The sequence below is a fragment of the Schistocerca cancellata genome, unplaced genomic scaffold (assembly GCF_023864275.1).
Source record: "Schistocerca cancellata isolate TAMUIC-IGC-003103 unplaced genomic scaffold, iqSchCanc2.1 HiC_scaffold_1092, whole genome shotgun sequence".
Taxonomy (NCBI): domain Eukaryota; kingdom Metazoa; phylum Arthropoda; class Insecta; order Orthoptera; family Acrididae; genus Schistocerca; species Schistocerca cancellata.
In genome coordinates, this window is record NW_026047091.1 from 1344576 (window position 1) to 1370094 (window position 25519).

Below are 25519 nucleotides of genomic sequence, written 5' to 3' on the forward strand. Positions count from 1 at the left end.
GGCCATCCCATAAACGTGTTGCCTATTAAAATTTGATGACATTGTCATTTTTCTTTCATGTTCCGAATGAGTAAATTTTAAAGATCGGCTCTTCCATCTGATCATGGAAAGAAGAAGACCTTAAGAACGCTATTACTAAAGTAAACGACGGTGGATTCTCTATGAGGAAAATTTCTGTGGCATTTACTAATCCCAGGGAAACTTTTGAAAGAAAATTAGAGACCAACTGTGATTACAAAATTCCAATGATCCTAGTTCTTATTTGGGTTAAGTTAATGAGTTACGGCTTCTCCACCACATTAAGAAAAATGGTTTTCCTTAAGGGGACTATCTACGAAGCATAACAGAGGATTCTGCTGTGCAGCTTGGCCTTAAACACAAATTTAATAACGAAAAAGGAAAAGCAGGTTCTTATCTCGACATCCGGATCTTAGTGTACGATCTTTGGCCAGAGTGCGGGGAATGAATGGTGATGACGGAATGTTTCAACTTACTTTCACCCCTCATTGCCTGCAGTGTCTTGAAAGGAGGATATAAGATGAACATCAACAAAAGCAAAACGAGGATAATGGAATGTAGTCGAATTAAGTCCGGTGATACTAAGGGAATTAGATTAGGAAATGAGATACTTAAAGTAGTAAAGGAGTTTTGCTATTTGGGGAGCAAAATAACTAATGATGGTTGAAGTAGAGAAGATATAAAATGTAGACCGGCAATGGCAAGGAAAGCGTTTCAGAAGAAGAGAAATTTGTTAACATCGAATTTAGATTTAAATGTCAGGAAGTCGTTTCTGAAAGTATTTGTATGGAGTGTAGCCATGTATGGAAGTGAAACATGGACGACAAGAAGAGAATAAAAGCTTTTGAAATGTGGTGCTACAGAAGAATGCTGAAGATTAAATGGGTAGATCTCATAACTAATGAGGAGGTATTGAATAGAATTGCAGAGAAGAGAATTTTGTGGCAAAACTTGACTAGAAGAAGGGATCGTTTGGTAGGACATGTTCCGAGGCATCAAGGGATCACAAATTTAGCATTGGAGGGCAGCGTGGGGGATAAAAATCGTAGAGGGAGACCAAGAGATGAATACACTAAGCAGATTCAGAAGGATGTAGGTTGCAGTAAGTACCAGGAGATGAAGAAGCTTACACAGGATAGAGTAGCATGGAGAGCTGCATGAAACCAGTCTCAGGACTGAAGACCACAACAACAACAATATCTTTATAAAAACTTATAACATGAAAGGATTCAATAAAAGATGTTTAAAGTGTTTTTATAATTTTTCCCCTTGATTTTACAGAGTTTTTTCCGATGGTCATGTGTCCCTTACCTGTCTGATCATCTAACCCTGATACTCAAGTAGGATGGCCAAGTGTTACATATTTCTTACTACCTTTTAGGCAGTATCGAATTTGGTATAGCCTTGTAAATGAAGTCGATTTTTGTTTTTTATGAATCTAAAAGGAAATTTATACAAAGTTTCACGTTGTTCTAGGGTATGAGGATGTGAATATGACTTTTCAAAAAGTCGTGGCCACCTTCCCTGGATCTATCCCAGTTGTAGACACGTGGTTCTTTCTGTCTAGTATTTGCATCTGCAACTTGTGATCAGAAAATGGAAAGTAAAAATAATCACATATCTCTTTAGGGGTCTAACCGAACTATAGGCATAATTATCGAGACATAAAACAAAAAAGCAAGAGATATAAGCCGTATATTACATTCAATTGCAACAACTGCGATCCCAGGCGGTAGTCATAAATGAAGAACATTCAAAAACGTATTTGCCGGTGTAAACACTTACTTGGTGGAGCGATTGAAAACGTTTTGGAGACAATAAAAAATCATGTAAGATAAATTATAGATCAGGGGTAATTAATGAATTACGAGATCGTTGCCAACTCAGTCGAGTCACAGAACGCTGCGCGCTGATCGATGTAGCCGTACCCAGAATAAAGACAAGAACGAAATCAGCTGTTAGCAGTGTCACCCAGCTCACGCGGGAGGAGGAAAACAATGGGCCACAGATTATCTTTCCACAAACCATTGTACGACTGTGATCCATATATAACGTAGCTCAGAGAGAGATGTAACAAGCAAAAACAAAACTTCTGTGTTTGTTATCAAAAAAGTGGAACATGATTAAAGGGAATGAAACACACGCATTTCACTTTGATTATTTTTGGGCCATTCACGTTGATTCTATTGTACACTCTTGTAGTTTAATTATGAACTGAGGTACTGTATTGTATGTTAACTGCGGACCTAGAAACGAGGGAAAGGCTCCGTCTCTGCCGCAGTGGTCCACAACCCCACCACGAATACCGCAGTCCACTTCGCATCCCTTCGCCGCCCCGCCTCGAACCCAGGGGGATTGAGCGGTTCGGCTCCTGGTGGACCCCCCCCCCCCCCCCCGCCGCCAAGGGAACGTCTGGCACCAGACGAGTGTAGCCCCTATGTTTGCGTGGTAGAGTAATGGTGGTGTACGCGTACGTGGAGAACTTGTTTGCGCAGCAATCGCCGACATAATGTAGCTGAAGAAGAATAAGGGAAACCAGCCCGCATTCGCCGTGGCAGAGGGAAAACCGCCTAAAAACCATCCACAGACTGGTCGGCTCGCCGGACCTCGACACAAGTCCGCCGGGCAGATTCATGCCGGGTACCAGGAGCTGCTTCCCGCCCAGAAAGCTGTGCGTTAGACGGCACGACTAACCGGGCGGGCTGAACTAAGATAATACGTAAGTGAATGGTGTAATGTGGTTATTGGGGATAATAGAGTTCCATCTATATATGTGTGGTGTTTGTTCTGTCGGACATGTCCGAAGAAGAGATACCATTTTGGTCCTGCAGCCATTTGAAAGAAGACAGAAGGGACTACAGACATCGACTGCGAGTAGGCAATGATTTAAATCAGTGGGGAAAGGTGAAAACTTGTGCTGGACCAGGATTACGCCTAGTAAGGAGGAGACCCGAATTCAGCTCCAAATCAGGAAGGAATTTTCAACTTTCCCACTGATTTGAGTCAATGTTCACTTGTAGCCAATGTCCGTAAATCCTTTGTGTCTTAGTTCCAGCTATGTCTTTCTACTAATCTTTTACGCATATCTTCCATGTTTCGCTCAGATGGTCCATGCAACTTAATTTACAATAAAAGTAAAATAATACATGAATAAAGCGTTGTTCTACTTTCAATTTTTTTAAAACGCCGTCAAAAGTTTTATCAATATCAATTAGATGTTATTCTCCACAGCTATTTCTAGATTCATCCTGAGAAGCAATGGACTGCTTCCTTGCAGCAAACACAAAATCTGATAACCACTGAGCAATCATAACCCACACCCATTTCTTTAAGGATGTTTGTATACAAGAACGCAAATAGTTTATGCCACTATAATTGTATTTGTAACCGAATATACACCTTTACAAGCATTTAGATATGCGGAAGCGTATGTATAAGTTTTTTAGTACGTCTACTGCATGACTGGATTGATTTGGTGGAAGAGACCAACACTGCCTGACAAAGAAACACTGAAGACAAGGTCGGATGATTACAGATACAATTCTGTCTGACAGGGAGAACAGCCACCAGAGAACATTAATGTTGTTTTTGTTTAGTGTTACCACACCGTCTGCTACGGCATACAAGCTACGTGAACATCACCAGGTGTTGAATGATCGCTGTAAGAGACACTGAACTGGCGAGTGCATGTGTGAGAGAGCGTTATCAGCATCTAACAGACTATGAATGGGGCCTCATTTGGGGTGTCCACTTGTCTGGCTGGTCGTATCACACAATCTCCTGAAATCTGAGGCACTCAGATGCGACGGATCGTCATACTGAGGACCGAGCACCTTCAGATATGCTCCTTAAATCCGATTACAAAGAACATGCTCCCTGTGACAGTCTGTGCCATCCCACTACACTGATCGAAGGCTAACAGTAGCCGGAATAGGGAATTACCTCCACATGCACCAGCTGATGTTAACACCACAACACAAACGGCTGCGTGTGGCATTCTGCCATTTGGGAGCATGGAATGCTGGAGCATGGCGTCGCATTGTGTTCACCCAAGTGTCGCGTTTCTGAACTGCCCAGGACGACCATCGAGTTTGGCGGCGGCTTTGGGAGATGTCTGACTCTTCCAGTGTCTTGGAGAGCTGCGGCGATGTTACTTCTGGCGTCATGGGGCGGGAAACTATCGGGTGTCACAGCTGCTTATGATTGGGGGAACTCGGACGGCACAGTCTTACATCACGAACATTGTGCGTCCTCATGTGGTACCTCTCATACGACATTAGTGTGGTGCTTTTTCAGCAGCACAATGTTCGTTCGTCCACACTTGGCACATGTAGCTACGAACTGTCTGGGCGATGGTGAGGTACCCCAGTGGCCAGCAAGATCCCCGGATTGTCGCCAACAGGACATGTGTGAGACCAGCTCGGACGTCGGCTCCATTCCATTGCCAGTATGAAGCACATGAAGCACCTGTTACGACAGTCGTATCACAACAGAACTGTCAGTCTCTATCTAGGCTAGATTCGATTTTGTTATCTCTAAAGTAACATACCCTCTCAAACAAGGAAGTTCCATTTCGTTTTTTGCTCTACTTCCGCAAGATTATCTTTCTTTTTTTCAGCCAGTGTATACACTCCTGGAAATGGAAAAAAGAACACATTGACACCGGTGTGTCAGACCCACCATACTTGCTCCGGACACTGCGAGAGGGCTGTACAAGCAATGATCACACGCACGGCACAGCGGACACACCAGGAACCGCGGTGTTGGCCGTCGAATGGCGCTAGCTTCGCAGCATTTGTGCACCGCCGCCGTCAGTGTCAGCCAGTTTGCCGTGGCATACGGAGCTCCATCGCAGTCTTTAACACTGGTAGCATGCCGCGACAGCGTGGACGTGAACCGTATGTGCAGTTGACGGACTTTGAGCGAGGGCGTATAGTGGGCATGCGGGAGGCCGGGTGGACGTACCGCCGAATTGCTCAACACGTGGGGCGTGAGGTCTCCACAGTACATCGATGTTGTCGCCAGTGGTCGGCGGAAGGTGCACGTGCCCGTCGACCTGGGACCGGACCGCAGCGACGCACGGATGCACGCCAAGACCGTAGGATCCTACGCAGTGCCGTAGGGGACCGCACCGCCACTTCCCAGCAAATTAGGGACACTGTTGCTCCTGGGGTATCGGCGAGGACCATTCGCAACCGTCTCCATGAAGCTGGGCTACGGTCCCGCACACTGTTAGGCCGTCTTCCGCTCACGCCCCAACATCGTGCAGCCCGCCTCCAGTGGTGTCGCGACAGGCGTGAATGGAGGGACGAATGGAGACGTGTCGCTTCTGCCTTGGTGCCAATGATGGTCGTATGCGTGTTTGGCGCCGTGCAGGTGAGCGCCACAATCAGGACTGCATACGACCGAGGCACACAGGGCCAACAACCGGCATCATGGTGTGGGGAGCGATCTCCTACACTGGCCGTACACCACTGGTGATCGTCGAGGGGACACTGAATAATGCACGGTACATCCAAACCGTCATCGAACCCATCGTTCTACCATTCCTAGACCGGCAAGGGAACTTGCTGTTCCAACAGGACAATGCACGTCCGCATGTATCCCGTGCCACCCAACGTGCTCTAGAAGGTGTAAGTCAACTACCCTGGCCAGCGAGGTCTCCAGATCTGTCCCCCATTGAGCATGTTTGGGACTGGATGAAGCGTCGTCTCACGCGGTCTGCACGTCCAGCACTAAGGCTGGTCCAACTGAGGCGCCAGGTGGAAATGGCATGGCAAGCCGTTCCACAGGACTACATCCAGCATCTCTACGATCGTCTCCATGGGAGAATAGCAGCCTGCATTGCTGCGAAAGGTGGATATACACTGTAGTAGTGCCGACATTGTGCATGCTCTGTTGCCTGTGTCTATGTGCATGTGGTTCTGTCAGTGTGATCATGTGATGTATCTGACCCCAGGAATGTGTCAATAAAGTTTCCCCTTCCTGGGACAATGAATTCACGGTGTTCTTATTTCAATTTCCAGGAGTGTATATTACAACTAAATCGATTCTTATTACTATCTTCGATTTCCCTAATTCAACATACTCTCTCAAGAATTCTTAAGGTAGTCAAAGCCCAGACCGAAGATCAATGACGTTTTTAGTCCTGACGTCGAGTGTTCGTTACAAATAAGAACTGAAAAGCCCTAATTGTGTTGCAAATGCAGGTATATGAAAGCTAACTCGAAAAAAAAAAAATTGTCACTACAGTGTGCACACAGAACAGAGTAGTTAAGCCTTTACAGATGGCGCAGAAATCGAGTCACGTGCTCAACCACACGCGTACGGCCTCTGGGTGAGCTTAAGGCAGTAGCGATCAATAAGACACTGACGTTTCAAAGGGAAATTATACGTAACCATGGGCAAATGTAATGACGTGACTGGCAAAAAGGGGCAATCGTGTTTGGTCATGCCCATCGCCATAAAGTGAGTGAAGTTGCTAGACTTATTGGTGTGTCGCGGTGGACTGCTCGAGCAGGCTACAAGCAAAGGGGCAACACACGCGGTCACGAATCACGACGTCAGACTTGTGGACGGAAAAAGGTCTTGGATCAGAGGGATCGGAGAATTATTTCTTGGCTTGTGAATGAAAATCGATTCCAAATCCGACACGAATCGCAGCAGGCAGCGAATGAAGTTCCATTCCAACGCGTTAGTGAGAGAACATCGCTATGGGAAGAGCAAGAAATGAACATTTGGAGTCAGTCACCTCGCAAGAGGCCATTGCTCACACAAGCGCATAAAGACAAGAACAGGAAAGTTCATCGGGCTGCGAAATATGTGACTGGTTTTCTGATCAATCTTGAACCGTATTACACATCGATTGGCCTGCAAAGTCACCTGACTTCAACCCCACATGAATTCTGTAGGACATGCTAGAACAGCGAGTAAAACGCGGAAACGTCGGCATCATATTCCCAGCACTTTGGTGGAACTGCGCTATCACATTCTCGGCAAGTGGCCTAACCTGAATGTGAAGTATCTGCACAACAATGTGGGCTAGCTTTCTAACTCTATCTAAGCGGTTACCAAGTGACGGGTCGGAAGTTTATGGTATTAAATTGCGTTCTTTAGGATTTCTCTAGCGGTGACTAATTTCTTTTTTCCAGTGAGCTTAGTAGTAAGTCATCTCTGCAATCAGAAATTACACTGTTGGAGTTGGGTGAACTTCCTGAATACCTTTAGGAGACAAATGGAAAAATTCTATAGCAGTGGTACTGAACCACAATGAAGCGCTAACGATAAAGTTGTGGGTAAAGAATATGTTATTATGTGTTAGGAAAAATGCGCATTGTTATTATTATTATTATTTTCGTATTCAGATAAAATTATTTAAATAATCGAACATATCTACAATATATAAACAGGATTTTATACAAGCCAAATTGGTTTTGAGGCGCAGAAATTGGCTGTCTTGATTGCTAGAACATTTGCTGCGACGAGGTCATCAAGTTTTCAGGATTCAGGCAACTTCAGGCAGACCAAGAGGTCTGCATCATCGTGAGATTCTCTACATTCGCAGGATGCATCTAAAGAAATGTATCCCTATCGTTTCAAGTTTTGTTTGCACCTCGTCACTCCAGTCTGCAGTCTGTTCGGTGTCTTCCACGTATGAGAGGGTAGTTGGAAACCAGCAGCAGGCTCCTCCTTCAGGCTTTAGCTGTTATTTTCAATTATTTTGTCCACCACAGATGAATTCGGCAAGTGGATGGTGAAGATGCAATTGCTTCAATTGTTATTGTTCAACATCTCCTGGCTATTTCTTGCTCGAACAGTCCACGGGTGGTCTGCCGGTCTGTGGTGTCCAACGGGTACAATACTTCGGCGATCAGACATGTCGGCATCGTCAGGTGCGCTTACGAACTGAAAGAAAACGAGCGAGCGTCCAAGGCGGACGAGGCAGCTACACGGCCGCCGCCACCACAGTCGCCGCCGCCAGCCTCTCAGCAACCTTGGTGAGAAGGCCTCGCGGGGGGAGGGGATCTAGGGCGGCCGCCCGCCCTCAGGAGCTCAAGTCGTCAGCGCACATGACGATGGCGACGTGTCTGATCACCGAAATATTGTGCCCGTTGAACACGTGTAACGCCGGAAATGCATATCCTCCTATTTCCATCTATTGTACTACAAATTTGTTTTCCTTATTTTTGTTACCTGAATATATAACATTTCTGTGTCTTCGTACATTGTAATTGTTTTACTATTTGTATATATATATATACATATATATTTATCCATTTATGTCGATGTATAATTGGTTTGTTTCGTAAACATTATTTGTATTTTTACGCTGGGTCTTGCCTAGGGAAAACTCCTATCGAACGATGACATCGATAGGTCGTGTGAAGAATCAAAGTGTGTAGGATCTTTGGCAGTGTTAACTCTGCCGCGTGGAGCGCGGGCAGGCGAGTCTGGCTGGAGTAGCGAGTGGAGCAGGTGTGTTGTGTGAAGCTGCCGCGAGTTGCCGCGCTTTCGGGGTTTGGCAGCATGTAATTGCGCTCGACTCGCGATGATAGTTTCTGACATGGTGTCGCGGACGGGAAGCATTAGCTGGCGCACATCGAGAGCCCGTTTCGCCTGGTGACCGTGTCGAGAAGAAGACGCGCCAACATCCAGCTTCTGCAACAGCGACGGCCGACAATGAGTGACTGTCGCCACCTCCTCGATCGACGGCTTCGAACCTTCAATCAACCAACAAGGAAGACTGGGAGCACGTAAAGTTTTAGAACTGTATGGCAGACCTCAGCTTTTCAAACTGTACCATTTTCGTAACTATAATTACAGCAACTTAGCATGAACATTTGTTGCTTATTGTCCCAATTGCATTACCAAGCAGGTCCCTTCCTTTTCCGGAATGAACCCGAGTGTCGTTGAATTCAAACGCCAGCATCATTTTTTTTTCACTCCTTTAATTTCAAAGTTCAGTTAAGGTATTCACAGCTGGCTACAGTATTTAGATTGCACAGTCACAACTTAAGAGTGCGAGTTTTGTTACCGTATTTTAGTTACCTGTGACTGCAGCTCAGCTTGGTACGTACTAAATTTTACTATTGTCAATTGTTCAGTATCATTTAATTCAAGTTCAAAGTTAATTCTCTTATTTCTAAATTGCGTAGATTCAAGTAGCTTTTGAAATGATTGTTGAGGTAGTCCAAGACTAACCGTATTTTACTGAATTTCGATGTGCTTCAGAAAGAAAGCTCAGTATTAACTTCAGTCACTAAATTAACTTTCGACTTTCCTGTTTTATTAATTCTTTTGCTAAATTAAGTCAGAGTGTAGCGAAATTTATTACTTCTGACAAACTTTCAGTTTTTCACACTACACGTGTCAACCTTCAGTTGGCACACTTCTAGTGCTAATTATATGTGTAATAACCTTTCTTTTTCAGTTACTATAGTAATTGTCCTTAGGACTGGCGACCGTAATTTCCCCCAAATCTCAAATATCTAATTACCGCTAGTTAATTGTTAACGTAACGGCCGCACATTTACTTTCTTAATTAACTTTACCCCTTTTCAAAATTAATTTCCACCAGTTTCATTTGCATTTTTCCTTTCATTTAGATGTAACCCTTTCCTCCCTCTTTACCGACAGTTTAACTTCGGTGACGATTGCTTTTTCCCAAATTTCCGTTAGGTACACGCGGTTTAATTTTTCACTGTCATTAAGGTCGATAAGTGAGGGGGAGGTTACACACTGTGGAGCGGCAGTACACCTGTGGACTGTTCGAGCAATTGCTTCAATTGTTTGCAGGAAACTCTTTCTGGGCTTCAACCTTGAACACGATGCTGCAGTTCCAAGTATGAGATGCCTGGAATCGTTTTCCTGCTTTTTGTTTTCAATTTCTGCCGCTGTTCTTCGTCTTATCTCCGGAGGCGCTATGCCTGCCAGTTGGTAGATTTTGTCGACTGGAGTTGGTCGTAGGCAACCTGTTATGATACGGCCTGTCTGGTTGAGAGCGGTATCGACATGCTTGGTGTGTGCAGAGTACGGATATAATGTGGTAGGGATTTATGGTTTGATTACAGTTCTAACTACCTACTCTTTCCGGTATTTGGACACTTATGAGAAGTCACAGCTGCAAAATACTAACGCGAATTCTTTACAGACGAATCGAAAAACTGGTTGAAGCCGACCTCGGGGAAGATCAGTTTGGATTCCGTAGAAATGTTGGAACACGTGAGGCAACACTGACCTTACGACTTATCTTAGAAGAAAGATTAAGGAAAGGCAAACCTACGTTTCTAGCATTTGTAGACTTAGAGAAAGCTTTTGACAATGTTAACTGGAATACTCTCTTTCAAATTCTGAAGGTGGCAGGGGTAAAATACAGGGAGCGAAAGGCTATTTACAGTTTGTACAGAAACCAGATGGCAGTTATAAGAGTCGAGGGGCATGAAAGGGAAGCAGTGGTTGGGAAAGGAGTAAGACAGGGTTGTAGCCTCTCCCCGATGTTATTCAATCTGTATATTGAGCAAGCAGTAAAGGAAACAAAAGAAAAATTCGGAGTAGGTATTAAAATTCATGGAGAAGAAGTAAAAACTTTGAGGTTCGCCGATGACATTGTAATTCTGTCAGAGACAGCAAAGGACTTGGAAGAGCAGTTGAACGGAATGGACAGTGTCTTGAAAGGAGGATATAAGATGAACATCAACAAAAGTAAAACGAGGATAATGGAATGTAGTCAATTTAAGTCGGGTGATGCTGAGGGAATTAGATTAGGAAATGAGACACTTAAAGTAGTAAAGGAGTTTTGCTATTTAGGGAGTAAAATAACCGATGATGGTCGAAGTAGAGAGGATATAAAATGTAGACTGGCAATGGAAAGGAAAGCGTTTCTCAAGAAGAGGAATTTGTTAACATGCAGTATAGATTTAAGTGTCAGGAAGTCGTTTCTGAAAGTATTTGTATGGAGTGTAGCCATGTATGGAAGTGAAACATGGACGATAAATAGTTTGGACAAGAAGAGAATAGAAGCTTTCGAAATGTGCTGCTACAGAAGAATGCTGAAGATAAGGTGGGTAGATCACGTAACTAATGAGGAAGTATTGAATAGGATTGGGGAGAAGAGAAGTTTGTGGCACAACTTGACTAGAAGAAGGGATCGGTTGGTAGGACATGTTTTGAGGCATCAAGGGATCACAAATTTAGCATTGGAGGGCAGTGTGGAGGGTAAAAATCGTAGAGGGAGACCAAGAGATGAATACACTAAGCAGATTCAGAAGGATGTAGGTTGCAGTAGATACTGGGAGATGAAGAAGCTTGCACAGGATAGAGTAGCATGGAGAGCTGCATCAAACCAGTCTCAGGACTGAAGACCACAACAACAACAACATGAGAAGGGCGCTTGACAGTGGGCGAGCTGCGCGCGACGCACCTTCTCGACCTCCCGGAAGACCCTGACGAGGTTGGCGCCGGCCAGCTTCTTGATGTCGGAGGCGCTCCACAGGCGGTCCCTGGCCAGCTCGGCCAGCAGCAGGGGGTACCGGGACACGTCCTCCAGGCCCTCCGGCGTCCTGCAACACCGGCCACAGAACGTCACACCACTGCTCCCGACCCGTGGAACCATCCAGTAGTCGTCTGACCTTGGAACCACCGCACGGGCAACCTGCGTAGGTGAACTGGCGTTCCACATCGAGGATAAAGAGTACTTTACAGTGCAACTTCGTTCATCGTGCCCTCATTAATCTTGATCTCCGTTCAGTAACAACTGGAACATTCCACTACGAAATCACGGAGATTCAACGATCCATCATACACGTAACCTGGCAAGGTGTCAGGTAACAAGCTGACTGTGCTGTGTTGCCCCAATTTACTACCAGCATAAAATTATATCAAACAGAATGACCATGGCAGTTAGGTAACTGCACACGACGGGTAAAGGAGAGCTGTTGAAAAAGATTGCTGCTGTATTTGATGTTGAAACATTTACCTTGTCTCAGACATAGCTGTTACAGACGTAAACACATGGCTGTCAAATAACAATGACGGTATCATTTCTGATATCGAAATAATCCCCTTTTCTTCGTGTATAGACAATAACGACAATGATCATGGATTAGTTTATAAAATTGACGCTCAAAACGATAAAATCATAACACATACAGACTAAACAAAGCAGCAGGACAAAAGTAATTATTTACAGGGTAACCAAAAAGTCTTGCCCTGATTATGAAAATTTATAACAGTATAACCGTTTGACATAATGAGTTACATTTGATGCCGTTACATAGGTTAGTGCTACTAGTTTTTTTTAAGACCACTTACGTTAGAAAACCTCAAAGTGTGCTCCCTTGGTAACTCGGAGAATGTCGAGGCGGTATTCCAGTTCTCGTCAGGTGTTTCGTAACAAGTGTTCCGTGACAGTACCCAAAGCAGTTTGTATTCTAGCCTTCAGTTCGTCGATGTCAGCAGCTGATGTGACGAAGACTCTGCCCTTGATATAGCCCCAGAAAAAAAAGTCAAGAGGCGTAATGTCTGGAGAGCGGAGTGGCCAGGGTGTTGGACCGTTTCTTCCAATCCACTGATCCGGACAGCTCCCCACTCCAGACATTACGGCCCTTGACTTTTTTTTTTCTGGGGCTATATCAAGGGCAGAGTCTTCGTCACATCAGCTGCTGACATCGACGAACTGAAGGCTAGAATACAAACTGCTTTGGGTACTGTCACGGAACACTTGTTACGAAACACCTGACGAAAACTGTAATACCGCCTCGACATTCTCCGAGCTACCAAGGGAGCACACGCTGACGTTTACTAACGTAAGTGGTCTTAAGAAAAACTAGTAACATTAACCTATGTAACGGCATCAAATGTAACTTATTATGTCAAACGGTTATTCTGTTATAAATTTTCATAATCAGGGCAAGTCTTTGTGCTCACCCTGTATTTGGAAAGCCAGACGGAAAAGCAAAGGCAGAAATATTGCTAGTGAAAAATTACCTACACGGCGGTGCTGCGCATAAATGACATATGCATCTAGTTCAAAAGAAATTTATTGATTATTGCAGTGTAAAAACCCACAACCTTTGTTTATCTAGTCGGTATTCTTGTGAAAATAATGTATAATTTGTGCTTCATCACTTTCTGACTCTACAGATTGTACGGATTTTCGATTAGCGTAGTCCGAACAAACGAGATTGCACTGTACTTGTTACAGGCTAGACACTGTGGGGCGATAAAAGTCATAAGATAGCGATATGCACATGTATAGACGGCGGCAGTAGCGAATACGCAACGTACAAACGTGCAGTGCACTGGTGGAACTCTCATTCGCACTCAGGTTTCCATGCGAAAAGACGTGAAAAGGTTTCCGACGTAACTATGACCGCACGACGGGAATTAACAGACTTTGAACGTGGGGTGCTAGTTGGAGCACGGGAATTCATTTCGGAAGTCGTTAGGGAACTTTATATTCCGAAATCCACAGAGTGAAGAGTGTGCCGAGAATACTAAATTTCAGGCATTACCTCTCACCACGGGTGACGAAGCAGACAACGGTGTTCGCCTTACAACCGAGAGCTTCGGATTTTACATAGAGTTGTCACTGCTAACAGACAAGCTCCACTCCGTGAAATAACCCCAGAAATCAATGTGAGGTGTAAGAGGAACGTATCAGATTTAACAGTGCGGCGAAATTTGGCATTAATGTGGTATAGCAGCAGACGACCAAAACGACTGCCTTTGGTAACAGCACCACTTCGCCTGCAGAGCCTCTCCTGGGCCCGTGGCCATGTTGGCTGGACTCTAGACGACTAGAGATGGGGGATCCGGTCTTGATCTAATTCATAGAGTTGAATCTTTCAAAGGAGTGAACAATCAGTGATTCAGAAAAAAAGAACGGTAGCTCCAAACGTTTCCCACGGCAGAGAGAGAGAGAGAGAGAGAGAGAGAGAGAGAGAGAGAGAGAGAGAGACAGAGCATATCAGCAGCGCCTCTGCTGGTCAGAGCACAGTGCACGCCACACAACACAGCCAGCGCCGGCCCCTGCCCTGCTTCTACCTTGGCTGCCTGCATTGTGCAGTGCCCCATTGGATTTTGTGTTTCACATATGCCGTGCCGTCTCTGTGCGTCGTCTGCCGCGAGCAGTGTCTGGCGCAGCCTAACTTCGCATCGTACTCTGTCGGCGATCGTTTCAGTCGCACGTCCTGCCCTCTGGGCAGTTGATGCGAGCAACAGTACAGAGAGCCACCTAGCGGATAACATAGGAACTACTTGCAACAACCTGCTCACAAGGGAACGGACGATTTGTCTCGGAGCGGGTGAGTTCACCCATCATTTGTTTTTATTTTATTTTTATTTGTTTAAACTGATCACATTAGGTTCCTAATGACTCCTCTTACTATAGGACTTTTATTATGGACACTCGAATTTACGCTTTAATTACGAGCGAACCGATAAACGTATCGCAAAATGTGATACACCAATATTTTCCTTGTTTTATTCTGCGTAAGGCTATATGCAGCACTTTCGTTTTACAGTCAAATTTATATATTTTTTTCTCATTCTGGTACGGATTTTGCTATTTTCGGCGTCTTCGGAAGGAAACGTTCACTTTAAAAATATATGGCTTGCGATGTATTTGTATGAGGTTAATGAAATTTTAATACATTATAGCCAAATACACTCCTGGAAATGGAAAAAAGAACACATTGACACCGGTGTGTCAGACCCACCATACTTGCTCCAGACACTGCAAGAGGGCTGTACAAGCAATGATCACACGCACGGCACAGCGGACACACCAGGAACCGCGGTGTTGGCCGTCGAATGGCGCTAGCTGCGCAGCATTTGTGCACCGCCGCCGTCAGTGTCAGCCAGTTTGCCGTGGCATACGGAGCTCCATCGCAGTCTTTAACACTGGTAGCATGCCGCGACAGCGTGGACGTGAACCGTATGTGCAGTTGACGGACTTTGAGCGAGGGCATATAGTGGGGATGCGGGAGGCCGGGTGGACGTACCGCCGAATTGCTATACACGTGGGGCGTGAGGTCTCCACAGTACATCGATGTTGTCGCCAGTGGTCGGCGGAAGGTGCACGTGCCCGTCGACCTTGGACCGGACCGCAGCGACGCACGGATGCACGCCAAGTCCGTAGGATCCTACGCAGTGCCGTAGGGGACCGCACCGCCCCTTCCCAGAATATTAGGGACACTGTTGCTCCTGGGGTATCGGCGAGGACAATTCGCAACCGTCTCCATGAAGCTGGGCTACAGTCCCGCACACCGTTAGGCCGTCTTCCGCTCACGCCCCAACATCGTGCAGCCCGCCTCCAGTGGTGTCGCGACAGGCGTGAATGGAGGGACGAATGGAGACGTGTCGTCTTCAGCGATGAGAGTCGCTTCTGCCTTGGTGCCAATGATGGTCGTATGCGTGTTTGGCGCCGTGCAGGTGAGCGCCACAATCAGGACTGCATACGACCGAGGCACACAGGGCCAACACCCGGCATCATGGTGTGGGGAGCGATCTCCTACACTGGCCGTACACCACTGGTGATCGTCGAGGGGACACTGAATAGTGCACGGTACATCCAAACCGTCATCGAACCCATCGTTCTACCATTCCTAGACCGCCAAGGGAACTTGCTGTTCCAACAGGACAATGCACGTCCGCATGTATCCCGTGCCACCCAATGTGCTCTAGAAGGTGTAAGTCAACTACCCTGGCCAGCAAGATCTCCGGATCTGTCCTCCATTGAGCATGTTTGGGACTGGATGAAGCGTCATCTCACGCGATCTGCATGTCCAGCACGAACGCTGGTCCAACTGAGGCGCCAGGTGGAAATGGCATGGCAAGCCGTTCCACAGGACTACATCCAGCATCTCTACGATCGTCTCCCTGGGAGAATAGCAGCCTGCGTTGCTGCGAAAGGTGGATATACACTGTACTAGTGCCGACATTGTGCATGCTCTGTTGCCTGTGTCTATGTGCCTGTGGTTCTGTCAGTGTGATCATGTGATGTATCTGACCCCAGGAATGTGTCAATAAAGTTTCCCCTTCCTGGGACAATGAATTCACGGTGTTCTTATTTCAATTTCCAGGAGTGTATATTGTTAATGTAAATCTCAAGTTACAACATTTTCCGATCACCCAAAAAACCGCGATAGTGCAAAATAAATCAATAATCACAAACTTTGTCATATCGTGGAAATTTTAATAAACAATACAAAATTCTTACTCATTATCTGTGTTACTTCAAAATAGGATCAAATAAGATCAAAATACAGGTATAGTACTGGAATAAACCAAGTTTAAAGGGCAATGTGCCTTCCATTTATTTTCTATTGTAAATGAGTGGTGAGTCATGAAAAAGAGCTAGTTCTTTTCAGGGAGTGAACAGTTCTGATCCGATCTCTGAAAAGAACAGTTTTGCCCATCTCTACAGACGACTGGAAGACCGCGCCCTGGACAGATGATTCCCGATTTTAGTTGGTAAGGTCTGATGGTAAGGTTCGAGTGTGGCACAGACCCCATAAAGCCATGAATCCCAGTAGTCAACAAGGCTCTGTGCAAGCTGATGGTGCTCCATAATGGTGTGGGTTGTCTTTACATTTAACACTGATTGGAAATTGTTGTGTTCGGCTACTCGGAGACCATTTGTAGGCATTGATGGACTTCATGGTCCCAAAGAACGATGGAATTCTTATGGATGACCGTGTCACCGGGTCTCAATTGTTCGCGACTGGTTTGAAGAACAATCTGAACAGTTCGAGCGAATGATTTGACCTCCCAGACCGCCCGACATGACTCCCATCGAACATTTATAGGACAAAATCTAGAGTTCAGTTCGTGCAGAAAATCCTCCACTCGCAACACTTTCGCAATTATGGACGTCTATAGAGGTGGCATGGCTCAATTTTTCTGTAGAGGACTCCAACGACTTGTTGAGTCCCTGCCACGTCGAGTTGATGTACTGCAGCAGGCAGGAGGTGGTCCGAAGCGATATCAGGAGTAGATGTACTGCAGCGGGCAGGAGGTGGTCCGAAGCGATATCAGGAGTTGGTGTACTGCAGCGGGCAGGAGGTGGTCCGAAGCGATATCAGGAGTTGATGTACTGCAGTGGGCAGGAGGTGGTCCGAAGCGATATCAGGAGTTGATGTACTGCAGCGGGCAGGAGGTGGTCCGAAGCGATATCAGGAGTTGATGTACTGCAGCGGGCAGGAGGTGGTCCGAAGCGATATCAGGAGTTGATGTACTGCAGCGGGCAGGAGGTGGTCCGAAGCGATATCAGGAGTTGATGTACTGCAGCGGGCAGGAGGTGGTCTGAAGCGATATCAGGAGTTGATGTACTGCAGCGGGCAGGAGGTGGTCCGAAGCGATATCAGGAGTTGATGTACTGCAGCGGGCAGGAGGTGGTCAGAAGCGATACTAGGAGGCGTACCACGACTTTTAACACCCCAGCGTAGGGCAGAGAGGTTGTGATCGATGGAATCATGGTGTAAGAGAGTATATCTTTCGAATGAGTAATAATTTTGTAAAGGTGACGTGTCCTAACCAAAGAGAGTATGAAAGATGTACGTAGAAAATGAAGTACCTAGGAGCATAAGGTGGTTTTGATCGGTGTAGTGACTGATTTTAGAACCACATCAAGGAAGGCGCACTAGAGACCGCCTTAAGCAGTTTCCGCCAGTTTTACGGTTTTCGTTATAGTTTGACATGAAGCTGTGTTTTGTGCAGCATTTGTAAATATTTCGTGCTCTACGCATTCAGCTACTGTATAATATATTACAGCTATTTGGAGGACATTGTTAATTCTTGAGGGACATAAATTTTATATTTGCTGAAGTGCTATTTGTAAAACCGGCGGACGATTAATCCATACTTCATTGGTCGTGCATCATCTTGTATGTTGAAACAGAAGGAGGTCTTTTGCCACGCAACGTGTGACACTTGCAAATGAACTTGAGTTCTTAATCTCTCAAAAATTATACATGTCTTTAAATTTGAAGTTTGTGTTAATTTCAAATAGCTTCTGTATCAAAATATATTGAATTTATTACTGATTTTTGATAACACTCTTGATTAATTTCATTTCACCTAGTGGTTATTGGTAACATAAGTAACATATAGACTAATAAGTTCAGTATTGACAAGATTTTCTAGAACGCGACGCTTTTAAATCTCAGTGTAATTATGTTTGTAGGTACATGAGCAAGCTGCATCTTGGACCAGCCTTTTCAGTCTGAATTTTACAGAGTAATTCTAGAATTTCAGAAAAAGACTGCAGCACATAAAAAATGAAGTCCATCATTTGAAAATGGAGTGAGAAAATTTATTAAACTTCTGTTATATGGCTGGAGGCGAAAGTCAGAGAAGTGTACACTCTCCCCTATCTACTACATTCCGTACATAGCATTAAGATAAAGAAAGTGGTGTACCATCAACACCGCTCCCCCCCCCCCCCAAAAAAAAAGTCTTTAAATCACCACATTTCACATTCATATCTAAACATCCTCTGTAGTGTACTCATAGTTTTTGTGATGTTAACAAACCTGAGAATATTCACCGACGGTTTCTACAATCGTATTTCTTCAACAAAGGTTATCATAGGCATCCTTAGCGTCGACAGGTAGTATGCCTATCACAGGCAAGTGATCTAGTGAGCAAACTTTGTCTGAGCTCACGACTCGCCCTCCCAGCTTTATTTCCGTCACAGGATCCAAGTTCGAAACACGGTTCAGCATACAGTTTTGATTTGCCAGGACATATAAAATCAGCGCAAACTTCGCTGCAGATTGAAAATTCATTCTAGACCAATGCTGCCATAAATGTAACACATACATTTCACCACGACGAGTAATACATTCTGTACTTCACATGAGGTATTCGTATAGACAGTTGGCATCCCTCAACAAGCTCTACGGAATTACAAAAACCATTTAAGGAGATACGAATTACTTGTCCTTCTACATCATCCCCCAATAAGCACTAGGGAATTACAAGAACCTTTTGAGGGGGTATAAATTAGTTAACCTTCCACATCTTGTAAAAACACGATAAGGCACAGTTGACGATGTCACTGGATCTAGTGTCCGTGTGCATTATCTGATCCAAAGTGTCTGGACGCCCCTGTGTGATCCGGAATTGACCACTACCAGTCACTAGAGGCGGACACGCCAGTATAGCTCCGCGTCTACGTCACACTCCGCCAACCACCTAATGGTGTGTGGTGGAGAGTACTTTCAATACCACTATCTTCTCCCCCAAATCCTGTTCCGCTCGCAGATGGTGCGTGGGAAGAATGGCTGTCGGTAAGCCTCTGTATTGGCTCTAATTTCTCGAATTTTCTCCTCGTGGTCAATACGCGAGATGTATGTGGGAGGAAATAGTATGTTCTCCGTGACGCACAACCCCTCTCTTATAATGTCTGCCAGTGGAGTTTATTTAGCATCTCCGTAACGCTTTCGTTGCTCAAGCGACCCGCGATAAATTCCTGCTAGGGAGGAAGCAAGGTCCTTCGCATAATCTTTATAGAATCAGTGTCTGCCATTTCGACGTTCGCACGGCGATTAAAAGAAGGCACCATGTTACCACCTTTCGCGGTGAAACAAACTACGGCAGATCGAATTCAGTATTTCGGCCTTCTCTCTGTCATCTTCCGTTTCGGTGCCGGTGTGGTCGCTGAGAGAATGATTTGATGATTTTTGACCCACTGACTGATTTTGCATACGACCAAAATTTCCTAGGGTTTTAGTCAGGTCGGTTGGCAACGACTTACTTTTCAAAGTCGTGGAACCATAAACGGTGCAGGGAGAGCTCTAACAAACACCACAGTGGTTGGTCAGAAGGACCCAGAGGTGTCCAGCGTAGTTGGTACTGGATATCACCTGAGCAACAGATCCACCGAGGATATTTTAGTCCATCTAATTATTGGAAGAATCTTCCTAATGACATGCTTACTTCGACATTCAATAAATCAGTTCCCACCAAGAAAACGTTTTGGTTTTGAAGCAGCAGCGTGACGCACAAGGCAACTGTTGGTTATGCGAATGTGGAGAGGCAGAGGAACACCAAATGCGAGGTGAGCCTTATGTATTGACAAAAAGAGACCGTCGAGGAATGCAGAGGCCTGCATGAGATCAGCGCAAGGAGTCACTCGTGAGTCCCGAAGTGAATGGGGACACTTCAACAGAAACAAGCGCCACATCAGGTGTGCCCGACGGCAGCGTAATAGGTCTGCTGCTTTTTACAATTTACGTAAACGATCTGGTTGATGGCACTCACAGCGGTATTAGACAGTTGGCCAATGATGCTGTAGTCTACAGGAAAGTACACTACTGGCCATTAATATTGCTACACCACGAGGATGACGTGCTACAGACGCGAAATTTAACCAACAGGAAGAAGATGCCGTGATATGCAAATGATTAGCTTTTCATAGCATTCACACAAGGATGGCGCCGGTGGCGACACCTACAACGTGTTGACACGTTGCCCGGTGAAACGTTGTTGTGATGACTCGTGTAAGGAGGAGAAATGCGTGCCATCACGTTTCCGACTTTGATAAAGGTCGGATTGTAGCCTATCGCGATTGCGGCTTATCGTATTGCGACATTGCTGCTCGCGTTGGTCGACATCCAATCACTGTGAGCAGAATATGGAATCGGTGGGTTCAGGAGGGTAATACGGAACGCCGTGCTGGATCACAACGGCCTCGTATCACTAGCAGTCGACATGACAGGCATCTTATCCGCATGGCTGTAACGGAAGGTGCTGCCAAGTCTCGATCCCTGAGTCAACAGATGGGGACGTTTGCAAGACAACAACCATCTGTACGAACAGTTCGACGACGTTTCCAGCAGCATGGACTATCAGCTCGGAGTCCGTGTCTGCGGTTACCCTCGACGCTGCATCACAGACAGGAGCGCCTGCGATGGTCTACTCAAACTACGAACCTGGGTGCACGAATCGCAAAAAGTCATTTTTTCGGATGAATCCAGGTTCTGTTTACAGCATCATGATGGCCGCATTCGTGTTTGGCGACATCATGGTGAACGCGCATTGGAAGTGTGTATTCGTCATCGCCATACTGGCCTATCAACCGGCGTGATGGTATGGGGTGCCATTGGTTACACGTCTCGGTCACCTCTTGTTCGCATTGACGGCACTTTGAACAGTGCACGTTCCATTTCATGTGTGTTACGACCCGTCGTTCTACCCTTCATTCCATCCCTGCGAAACCATACATTTCAGCAGGATAATGCACGACCGCATGTTGTAGGTCCTGTACGGGCCTTTCTGGATACAGAAAATGTTCGACTGCTGCCCTGGCCAGCACATTCTCCAGATCTCTCACCAACTGATAGCGTCTGGTCAATGGTGGCATTGCAACTGGCTCGTCACAATACGCCAGTCACTACCCTTGATGAACTGTGGTATCGTGTTGAAGCTGCATGGGCAGCTGCACCTGTACACGCCATCCAAGCTCTGTTTGACTCAATGCCCAGGAGTATCAAGGCGGTTATTACGGCCAGAGGTGGTTGTTCTGGGTACTGATTTCTCAGGATCTATGCACCCAAATTGTGTGAAAATCTAATCACATGTCAGTTCTAGTATAATATATTTCTGCAAGTAATCTGCATTTCTTCTTCGTGTAGCAATTTTAATGGCCAGTAGTGTAGTATCACACGAAAATTGTGAACAAACCAATGAGGATTTGCAGAAAATAAATGCGTGGTGTAATGACTGGGATTTACCTCCCAATATTAGTATGTGTAACCTACTGCGTATAACACAACGAAAATCCCCATTAATATACGAGTACAAAATAAATATCCAGTCTCTGGAAGAGGTAGCGTCAGTCAGGAATCTAGGTGTGACCATTCGAAATGATTTCAAATGGAACGATCAAATTACACAAGTAACGGGTAAGGCGAACTCTAGATTGCGGTTTATTGGTAGAATCCCGAAGCGATGCAGTCCTTCAACAAAGGAAATTGCTTACAATGCGCTATTTAGTCCAGCCTTAGAGTATTGTTCGGCTGTATGGGACCCTTACCAGTTGGATCTGATTCAAGAGACTGAGAAGGTCCAAAGATTAGCGGCAAGACTCGTGACTGGTACATTAAGCCTTCGCGAGAGCGTTACAAATTTCATATAAAGTTTGAAGTGTGGCACACTTGAAGAGAAACGACGCGCTAAACGGAAGGGGCCGCTCACTAAATTCCAAAATCCCAACGTCACGAAAGATGTAGAGCATATATTATTACCACCAACCTTAAAATAGCGCAATGATCACCATTCAAGGATAAGGAAAAGCTCGTACTGAGGCGTTCAGACAGTGTTTCATTGTTTGTTTCCTCGCGCGATCCTTGAGTTGAACTGGAACTGGGGGGGGGGGGGGGGGGGGAGGTGGGGGAGAATATGACTTTGGCGCGAATAGTGCCCTCCACCACACACCGCTTGGTGGTTAGCGGAGTATATATGTGGATGTAGAATTTGTATAAGAATAAACGCAACCTACGTTTACGTTTCAGGTAACAGGCTACAGTTTAATAAATAAGTAAACAAATAAATACGTTCCTGTGCAGTCGTTTCTACGAGTTGTATCGAAATAAAAAAGTAATTTAAGTAGACTGGTTCATACACAGTTGAGATGTGTTATTGTGATAGTGCTACAGAAATTACGCACTTTATATCAAATTGAAATGAAAAATGTTTTGCCGCAAGGGAAAGGATGACCATTATTCATAAATTCGTATTTTCAGTACCTGTTGCATAACATTTTACCTGATGTCTACCTGATCTAACAGTAAAATTTCCGGTGGCAGACTGTTTGCCGTAGTGCAATCCAGTGTATATCAAAGACACAAGCAAAAAATGAGTGAAAAATTTGTAACAGCTGCATAAAGTGGTCAAAAATCCCCCGCAACTTTTATGTAAAGTTTTCGTTCCCTACAAATAAAATCTCGCTATACTTACATCGAAGTATAACAATAGAGAAAAGTGTTGATGCACTCACAAGTTGATGCCGTCGTAGCCGGCACCCAACCCCACGTGGTTGACACCCGCAACGGCGCGGATGTGGTTGATGTGCGCTGCAAAAATAAAATCACGATTTAGACTAACATGTTAAATATGTCACAAACCAGAACAACTCATCACACATTAACCAATCAGGACACATAATTAATTTAGCTGCACCATTTAAACAAGTAGAAAATCTTCCAAATTATAATACTTTTTATAACATTTCGACACAGTGGTAACACAAGTTCGCCCAAGCCACATGAGTGACTCATGCCACAGCTGTGCTCACTTGGAAGGTGGTTTCAACAACGCAGTACTTTGTTGGGCGTGGTTCTGTTGAAAATCGTATGGCCTTTCAACATGATTATACGATGAGTTATATGATGACCTGCAGTTTAGCGTGGGTCGCAAAATGTGATGCAACTTGGCTATTTTCGCATTACTACAGCACGGAATGATAAGTGACAGAAAGATTTCCTGACACTACCAAAGGATTGAACCCTGATCCGAAGAATTTGCGTCTGGTATTACATGCTGCCAATCACATGTATGTGAATCTGAAAATAAAAAGTTACTAGCGGCACCTGCGATGATAGTCTTCCCTACAAGTGCAGCTTTGGAAAGGCATAACTGCAGATGCGTGAGGTATTGACTACTCACGGGCAGTGTTGTTATTTTTGTGTGTTGGCGTCTTCAAGATTGGTTTGATTCAGCTCTCCAAACTGATCTATCCTGTGCAACCCTCTTGCCGGACATCTACTGCAACCTACGTCTTTTTGAATCTGTTTCTTACTGTATTCACCCATCCGTCAGCCTATATGACTTGTACACTCCACACTTCCCTCTAATACTAAATTCGTGATCCATCGACGTCTCAGAATGTGTCCTACCAAACGAACCCTTATTTTAGGCAAGTGTTCCAGGTTCCATTCATTACCTCCTCATTAGCTATATGAACTACCCATCTAATCGTAGATAGCTTCATATTTCCAATGCTTCTATTCACCTCTTGTCCAAACTGTTTATCCTATACGTTTCGGTTCCGGTCAAGACTATCTTCCAGACAAATACCTTCAGAAAAGACTTCCTGACGCTTAAAACTATATTCGATGTTAATGAGGGGCAGCAGAAATCGTAAAATATAGATAGATTGACGTTCGCCTTGTCACAGATAGGAGTATTTTATTACAATTCATGAAGTATTTCTAGCTACGTTGAAGCTTCCTCACATTTTAACGTCATGTCGTCATTGTTTGACTGTCGTAATTCTCGCTTGTCATATTACGTATATAAAAACTAGTTTATTGATATAATTATAAATAAAATAAAAATATGTACAAAAATTACCTACTGATTGCAATGTCAAGTGTACAACTTAAGGCAAGGATAATTTACACTGTAAAATATTTTTTCTTGCCTTTTAAACTTGTTTATTTCTAAATGTTAATATTCTGAATACCTCTGTGGTCTGTACGTACTCTTCTCTGCTCTAAGACGTGAATACTGTTAAGGCTATACCGAATAACGCAGTGGCTAATGAATTCATTTACGTGATTCGCTGTATTTCAAAAAGTTTTATTTTGTGTAAAGGTACTTCAAATTCGAGAATGAATTGTGCAACTGTTACTTCCGGTCAGATGAAATCTGTGTACCAGATCGGCACTAGAAAACGTTTCCTCGTACTTCAGGTTGTTGTAATAGGATTAATTAAGGTTCTTCGCTTTCGCTCCTGTGTTAAGTAAAAGGAAACTGCTTTGGCTGTAATTTAGTCTGTGTCTGATCTGGTTCAAGTTGTCAACTGTTGTGGATTTTTCATAGTGGTTGTCCCTGAGAGTATCATTGCGCGCTTTGTAGCGTATTTGGAAAGTACTCCCTCGTTTTTATATGTGGAAGGCGGGATAATTCTTACATTGCTACTTATTTATGTTGATTTATTACACCTTTTTAGTGTTCACTGAGTGAGGAAAATGATGACTAAGGATATTGTTTGGGGAGAGACATAGCTTTACTTAAATATTCTCAAACAATGTATCGAAGTACGTTATGGTTGTGTAGGTCTGTGCTGTATCTGTTGTCTTTGTTATAGTTACACAGGTATACTCCTGCACCACGACAATTGAATGGTGATGCTGGAGAGAAATACCTTTTCACGCAAAGTATCGTTTGTTTGTTTTTGCTTTATCGAAAAACGTTTCAGTACTTTATGTGCTAATTTCAGTGGAGCATTGTTTGTTATTATGTTCGAAGAGCATAATGAAGTGATAGCAAGCTGTGGTGTTAATATTAATTTCGGTTTTAAGCTATTTTGGTATGCAACAGTGGTAACGATTAAGCGTTAAATTTCACTCTAATTTACGTTTTGTGGCTAATACTGTATACAAATGGCTCCTGAAATTTTATACGTTTACGCTGTGTTTAAAATTAGCAAACAACACCAACTTGGAAAACAAGGTAGCTGTAAAGTTGAGCACATAACGGTATCAGTTATTTG

The 25519-nt window shown here is 44.6% G+C and overlaps 1 protein-coding gene across 1 annotated transcript in view; it reads right to left on the bottom strand.

Annotated features, from left to right (window-relative positions):
• The window catches only part of LOC126154493 (dipeptidase 1-like), a 1598597-nt gene that overhangs the window by 41102 nt on the left and 1531976 nt on the right, over positions 1-25519 (bottom strand). The window contains exons 12-13 of the mRNA XM_049916146.1: positions 23021-23096; positions 11438-11576 (exon numbers count right to left, since the gene is read on the bottom strand). Coding sequence (XP_049772103.1) covers positions 11438-11576; positions 23021-23096 — 215 coding nt within the window. The remainder of the gene's footprint in view (positions 1-11437; positions 11577-23020; positions 23097-25519) is intronic.